Here is a 7,826-nt window from a genome sequence, read left to right as displayed (position 1 = left end):
TCATCTGCATATCTGAGGTTATTGATATTTCTCCCGGCAATCTTGATTCCAGCTTGTGCCTCTTCCAGCCCAGCATTTCTCATGATGTACTCTGCGTATAGGTTAAATAAGCAGGGTGACAATATACAGCCTTGACGTACTCCTTTTCCTATTTGGAACCAGTCTGTTGTTCCACGTCCAGTTCTAACTGTTGCTTCCTGACCTGCACACAGATTTCTCAAGAGGCAGGTCAGGTGGTCTGGTATTCCCATCTGTTTCAGAATTTTCTGCAGTTTATTGTGATCCACACAGTCAAAGGCTTTGGCATAGTCAATAAAGCAGAAATAGATGTTTTTCTGGAACTCTCTTGCTTTTTCGATGATCCAGCAGATGTTGGCAATTTGGTCTCTGGTTCCTCTGCCTTTTCTAAAACCAGCTTGAACAACTGGAAGTTCACTGTTCACGTATTGCTGAAGCCTGGCTTGGAGAATTTTGAGCATTACTTTACTAGCGTGTGAAATGAGTGCAATTGTGTGGTAGTTTGAGCATTCTTTGAACTCTTTATTTGAACTCCTTATTGCCAAATTCAGACTGAAATTGAAGAAAGTAGGGAAAACCACTAGACCATTCAGGTATGACCTAAATCAAATCCCTTATGATTATACAGTAGAAGTGAGAAATAGATTTAAGGGACTAGATCTGATAGATAGAGTGCCTGATGAACTATGGACTGAGGTTCGTGACATTGTACAGGAGACAGGGATCAAGACCATCCCCATGGAAAAGAAATGCAAAAAAACAAAATGGCTGTCTGGGGAGGCCTTACAAATAGCTGTGAAAAGAAGAAAAGCAAAAAGCAAAGGAGAAAGGGAGAGATATAAGCATCTGAATGCAGAGTTCTAAAGAATAGCAAGAAGAGATAAGACAGCCTTCCTCAGTGATCAATGCAAAGAAATAGAGGAAAACAACAGAATGGGAAAGACTAGAGATCTCTTCAAGAAAATTAAGGATACCAAGGGAACATTTCATGCAAAGATGGGCTCAATAAAGGACAGAAATTGTATGGACCTAAGAGAAGCAGAAGATATTAAGAAGAGGTGGCAAGAATACACAGAAGAACTGTACAAAAAAGATCTTCACGATCCAGATAATCACAATGGTGTGATCACTGACCTAGAGCCAGACATCCTGGAATGTGAAGTCAAGTGGGCCTTAGAGAGCATCACTACGAACAAAGCTAGTGAAGGTGATGGAATTCCAGTTGAGCTACTTCAAATCCTGAAATATGATGCTGTGAAGGTGCTGCACTCAATATGCCAGCAAATTTGGAAAACTCAGCAGTGGCCACAGGACTGGAAAAGGTCAGTTTTCATTCCGATCCCAAAGAAAGGCAATGCCAAAGAATGCTCAAACCCTCTAATTCAGGCCCTGCAAATTAAACTGATAAAAGACAGATTAATAAGAGAAAAGAAAATAATTATTTATGCATGCAATGCACACACAATCACAGAAAATTAATCAATCAAACTGATCACATGGACCACAGCCTTGTCTAACTCAATGAAACTATTAGCCATGCTGTGTAGGGCCACCCAAGACGGATGAGTCATGGTGGACAGTTCTGACAAAATGTGGTCCACTGGAGAAGGGAATGGCAAACCACTTCAGCATTCTTTCCTTGAGAACCCCATGAACAGTATGAAAAGGCAAAAGGATATGACATTGAAAGATGAACTTCCCAGGTCAGTAGGTGCCCAATATGCTACTGGAAAAGAGTGGAGAAATAACTCCAGAAAGAATGAAGAGACAAAGCCAAAGTGAAAACAATGCCCAGTTGTAGATGAAACTGGTGATGGAAGTAAAGTCCGATGCTGAAGAACTATACAAAAAAAATCTCCTGACTTAGATAACCACGATGGTGTAATCACTTACCTAGAGCCAGGCATCCTGGAATGCAAAGTCAAGTGGGCCTTAGGAAGCATCTATACGAACAAAGCTAGTGGAGGTGATGGAATTCCAGTTGAGCTATTTCAAACCCTAAAAGATGATGCTGTGAAAGTGCTGTACCCAATATGCCAGCAAATTTGGAAAACTCAGCAGTGGCCACAGGGCATAAAAGGTCGGTTTTCATTCCAATCCCAAAGAAAGGCAATGCCAAAGATTTTTCAAACTACCACAGAATTGCACTCATCTCACACACTAGCAAAGTAATGCTCAAAATTCTCCAAGCCAGGCTTCAGCAGTATGTGAACTGTGAACTTCCAGATGTTCAAGGTGGATTTAGAAAAGGCAGAGGAACCAGAGATCAAATCACCAACATCTGCTGGGTCATCAAAAAAGCAAGAGAGTTCCAGAAAAACATCTACTTCTACTTTATTGACTGCACCAAAGCCTTTGACTGTATGGATCACAACCATCTGTAGAAAATTCTTCAACAGATGGGACTACCAGATCACCTTACCTGCATCCTGAGAAATCTGTATGCAGGTCAAGAAGCAACATTAGAACCAAACGTGGAACAACAAACTGGTTCCAAATTGGGAAAGGAGTATGTCAAGACTATATATTGTCACCCTGCTTATTTAATTTGTATGCAGAGTACATCATGTGAAATGCTGGGCTGGCTGAAGCACAAGCTGGAATCAAGATTGCCGGGAGAAATATCAATAACCTCAGATATGCAGATGACACCCCCCTTATGGCAGAAAACAAAGAAGAACTAAAGAATCTCTTGATGAAAGTGAAAGAGGACAGTGAAAAAATTGGCTTAAAACTCAGCTTTCAGTTCTAATGAGGTGGATGAAACTGGAGCCTTTTATACAGAGTGAAGTAAGCCAGAAAGAAAAACACCAGTACAGTATATTAACACATATATATGGAATTTAGAAAGATGGTAATGATAACCCTAGAAAGATGGTAATGATAATCCTATATGTGAGACAGCAAAAGAGACACAGATGTATAGAACAGTCTTTTGGACTCTGTGGGAGAGGGCAAGGGTGGGATGATTTGGGAGAATGGCATTGAAACATGTATATTATCATATGTGAAACGAATCACCAGTCCAGGTTTGATGCAGGTTTGAGACAAGGTGCTCGGGGCTGGTGCACTGGGATGACCCAGAGGGATGGGATGGGGAGGGAGGTGGCAGGGGGGTTCAGGATGGGGAACACATGTACACCCATGGCGGATTCATGTCAGTGTGTGGCAAAACCACTGCAATATTGTGAAGTAATTAACCTCCAATTAAAATAAATAAATGTATATTTTAAAAAAACTCAGCTTTCAAAAAATGAAGATCATGGCATCCAGTCCCATCACTTTATGGCAAATAGATGAAGAAACAGTGGAAACAGTGACAGACTTTATTTTGGCGGGGGGCTCCAAAATCACTGCAGATGGTGACTGTAGCCATGAAATTAAAAGACACTTGCTCCTTGGAAGAAAAGCTATGACCAACTTAGACAGCATATTAAAAAGCAGAGACATTACTTTGCTGACAGAGGTTCATCTAATCAAAGCTATGGTTTTTCCAGTAGTCATGTATTGGATGTGAGAGTTGGACTATAAAGAAAGCTGAGTGCCGAAGAATCAATGCTTTTGAACTGTGGTGTTGGAGAAGACTCTTGAGAGTCCCTTGGACTGCAAGGACATCAAACCAGTCAATTCTGAAGGAAATCAAAACTGAATGTGCACTGGAAGGACTGATGCTGAAGCTGAAACTCCAGTACTTTGGCCACCTGATGCGAAGAACTGACTCCTTGGAAAAAACCATGATGCTGGGAAAGATTGGAGGCAAGAGGAGAAAGGGACAACAGAGGATGAGATGGTTGGATGGCATCACCAACTTGATGGACATGAGTTTGAGCAAGCTCCAGGAGTTGGTGATGGACAGGGAAGACTGGCATGCTTCAGTCCATGAGGTTGCAAAGAGTCAGACACAACTGACTGTGAACTGAATGCACACACATGTGGGTGAAAGTCAATGATGAATAACTCAAAAGGTAGTTAAATTTTGGAGGTTATACACCATCTTAATAGTTTAAGAAATTGAGTGAGAAGGATACTTGAAAGAAAACAAGTGAAAAGGTAATGGGTTTACAGGAGAACAAACAGGAGTTAAGAAAGTCCATGATAATATTTGTTTGAATAAGCTTGAGTGATTTTTCTGTCTCTTGTGGGCCTTAAAGCTCCCCTGAAGAAGGGATCTGGGGTAGGTTTTGTTCGCATGCTGCCTTCTAGGAGTAGATATGCTCTGAAGAGAAATTAATGGCAGCCTTATATTCCAGATATTGCTGCTTTTAGTCAGATGAGGGAAGAAATTTGTTGCATCTTTTGAATCTAAAATATCAGCATGAAATAAACTTTATACCAAAATGTCATACCTTGGGGTACATATTCTGATCCCCACCAGAATCATGATCTGACAGAACTGTAGTGTGGCCTAGGGGTTCATATTTTAAAAAGTAATTTGACACTATAGTTCTGGTGAATGGGCATTGGAGTCTGTCAAGTTCAGTAATGAGTCTACAATAAATCCCTTGACATTTATTTTAGAACCTTGGACAAATTATTTAATCCTCTTTACTTTATGTTCAATATCTACAAGATGGACCTATACAGTAGATGAAGCAGAGTAAAGAGATACCAATAGCTGCTAATCCTTTCAATTCTATGCTGTTAAAGGTTGTATCCCTATCTTAATCAAAATCCAGGTAACAAGAAACTCTAAAAATTGTAACATAGATGTAGTACTGTTGGTGCAAAGAAACCTTACAATTTGCTCCTTCTTTGTTTATCTATTTCTAGAAAAATACCATTGTCTCTGTGAGGATCCTAAAACACAACAAACCAGACTTAATACAAAAATTTCCACCTTTCTCTTTTCCTTCATCATTCTCTTCTCCTGTTGGAATGATATTCCACCCACGAAGCCATTTTCTGTACGCTTACGGTAATCAGGTATGTATAGATTAAACTTTACACTCTAGTATAGATGTAAATTCTTCACTTACTCTATGCTGAATGGATACACATTAAGAATGGAGTTGTTCTGATGGTCAGGGAGGTGGGAAGCCTAATGAAGAGAGAATGAGAAGAAAGGAATTGGTGACAGTGAATACAAGCAAATCTTTTGCAAAGTTTTGCTGAAAAGTGGAACAGGGAAATGTGACAGTATTTGAAAAAGGAAAGGTCAAAAGAAGAGTTTTTTTTTTAAGATAGAAGGAATTATGGTGTGTGCTTCCAGGAATTATTTGGTAGAGATGGAAAAATTAATGATGCAGGAAAGAGAACAAACTGCTGGCGAGACATTTCTGAAGAGGTGAGAGGAGATAATCTATATGAACTAGTGAAGAGATTGATCTCAGCACAAACAATAGTAAGTGGAGGGAGGAAGGGTTTTGGGGTTCAAAAGCAGTTAGGTGGGGAGCTATGGTAATGGAGGATGTGGGAATTTATCTTTTATTTTCTCACACACAAAAAAATCAAAATTATTTATGAGTGATGATGGAGGAGAAATGTAGAGGGGAGGGGATTTGAGGAAAGAGACAACAGAATTAAATAGTTGCCTAGGAGGATGGGCAACCTAATTTTACAACTTAAGGAACTAAAAAAAGAAGAGCCACAAACTGAAAGCTAACAAAAGGAAGGATATAATAAAGAATAGAGGAAAGATAAATGTAATAGGGAATAGAAGAAAGCAGTTAAATTAAGACCTGGTTTGTTGACAAAACTTAACTAGATAAACTAAGAAAAAGAAGATTCGTCTAAAAATTGAAAGAGGGGATGTTACAACTGATGCCACAGAAACAAAGAGGATATGAGAATATTATGAATAGTTTTGTATGCTAACAAACTGGATAACCTAGAACAAATGGGCAAATTCCCAGAAACACACAACCTACTAATTCTTAAATCATGAAAAATAAATCTGAGCAGACCAATAACTAGTTAGGAAATTGAATCGGTAATCAAACCTCCCAACAAAGAAAAGTCCAAGGCCATATGGCTTCATTGGTGAATTGGTCAAATTTTAAAGAAGAATTAATACTAAACCTCTTCAAACTCTTGCCAAAGGGAAGAAAAAAAAATGAAGAGGAATGAATATTTTCAGGGTCATTTTTAAGACCACCATTAACCTGATATCAAAGTCAGATAAGAATACTACAAGAAAACTATAAATCAAATCCCTAGACAACATTGATATAAAAATTCTCAACAAAATACTAGGAAACTGAATTCAGCAATGGAATTAAAAAGATTATACATACTACGACCAAGTGGAATTTGTTCCTGTAACACAGAGATGGTTAAACATATGAAAACTGAACAGTGTAATATACCACATTAACAGAATGAAGGGGGAAAATAATCACAACATCATCTCAGTTGATACAAAAGAGCATTTGATAAAATTCAACATACTTTCATGATAAAAACATGTAGTAGACTAGAAATAGAAGAAAACCACCTAAACATGATAAAAACCGCATACAAGAAACACACAATGAACGTTATACTCAACAGTGAAAGACTTACAGCTTTTCCTCTAAGGTAAGCAAGGAATAAGGCAAGGAAGCACACTCTCACCACTTCTATTCAGTATAGTACTAGAAGTTCTGACCAGAGCTATTAGACAAGAAAAACAAATTTTAAAGTATCTGCGTATAAAAAGAAGAAGCAAAATTATCTGTGTTCACAGGTGATATGATCTTCTATGTAGAAAACTCTGAAGATACTGCAAAAAACAAACAAACAAAAAAACCTGTTAGAGGAATTCAGCAAAAAGTCATTTTAATATGGATAAGCATTTACCTGTTTTAATATGGGTAAGCACTCTCCTCCATACAGCAATTCATCTAACACTTCATCATTTTATGAACAAGGAGGACCCAGTTGAGAGATAATGAAATAACTTTGTTCTTTTATGCATCTTTTATAAAACTGAAGATTGCCACATGCACTGTTGCACAAACTCTAGGAAGGGAATCGAGGGCTGACCAAGTACATAAGGAGCCTTTACACTTGTGTGTGTGAGGGGGGGATGAATGCATGATGGATGTGGGAGTATGCTTATGCTGCCTGACTTTCTTATGTAGGAAGATTAGGTAATTGCTGACTGTTACATGGCAGCTCTTTAGTGAGGTATTGTCTTTCTATTCCCTTAGGTATGGCTTTCAATTGATGGCGGCAACACCTTTGATTTAATAGCTGACTTTCATGATGATATCATAAAGAATACTTACCATAGTTTTTATACTTCAGATATTACGCTTGTTTCCCAAAGTGGAAAGGTTTACTTGACAAAGGCAGGTGAGGAATTCACTTTTACTGGTATAAGCACTACCTGTGAGCCAAGGGTTAGAAGATGTATTTTTAAATCTGCCATATTAATGAACTGACCCTAAGGCCTCAGACATATTAGGGGTTTTAGATGGATTTTTTAAATGTTTTATAGTAATAAAAATAAACATAACAAAATTTAGCATCTTAACCATTCTAAGTATACAGTTCAGTGGTATTAGATACGTGCTCAGTCACTTCACTTGTGTCCAATTCTTTGCAACCCTATGGACTTACCCTCCAGGCTCCTCTGTCCATGGGATTCTCCAGGCAAGAATACTGGAGTGGGTTGCGATGCCCTCCTCTAGGGGCTCTTCCTGACCCGGGGATTGAACCTGCATCTCTTATGTCTCTTGCATTGGCAGGTGGGTTCTTTACCACAAGCACCACCTGGGAAGGCCTCAGTGCTGCTGCTGCTGCTGCTGCTAAGTCGCTTCAGTCGTGTCCGACTCTGTGCAACCCCATAGACGGCAGCCCACCAGGCTCCCCCATCCCTGGGATTC

General features: G+C 39.0%; 1 protein-coding gene across 1 annotated transcript in view; it reads left to right on the top strand.

Annotated features, from left to right (window-relative positions):
• The window catches only part of CATSPERB (catsper channel auxiliary subunit beta), a 121,108-nt gene that overhangs the window by 55,091 nt on the left and 58,191 nt on the right, over positions 1 to 7,826 (top strand). The window contains exons 13-14 of the mRNA XM_010836181.1: positions 4,789 to 4,941; positions 7,149 to 7,293. Of these exons, the coding sequence (XP_010834483.1) occupies positions 4,789 to 4,941; positions 7,149 to 7,293 (298 nt within the window). The remainder of the gene's footprint in view (positions 1 to 4,788; positions 4,942 to 7,148; positions 7,294 to 7,826) is intronic.

This window comes from Bison bison, unplaced genomic scaffold (genome assembly GCF_000754665.1).
Source record: "Bison bison bison isolate TAMUID 2011002044 unplaced genomic scaffold, Bison_UMD1.0 scf7180017864061, whole genome shotgun sequence".
Lineage (NCBI taxonomy): Eukaryota > Metazoa > Chordata > Mammalia > Artiodactyla > Bovidae > Bison > Bison bison.
This window is presented reverse-complemented; position numbering and strand designations above follow the sequence as displayed.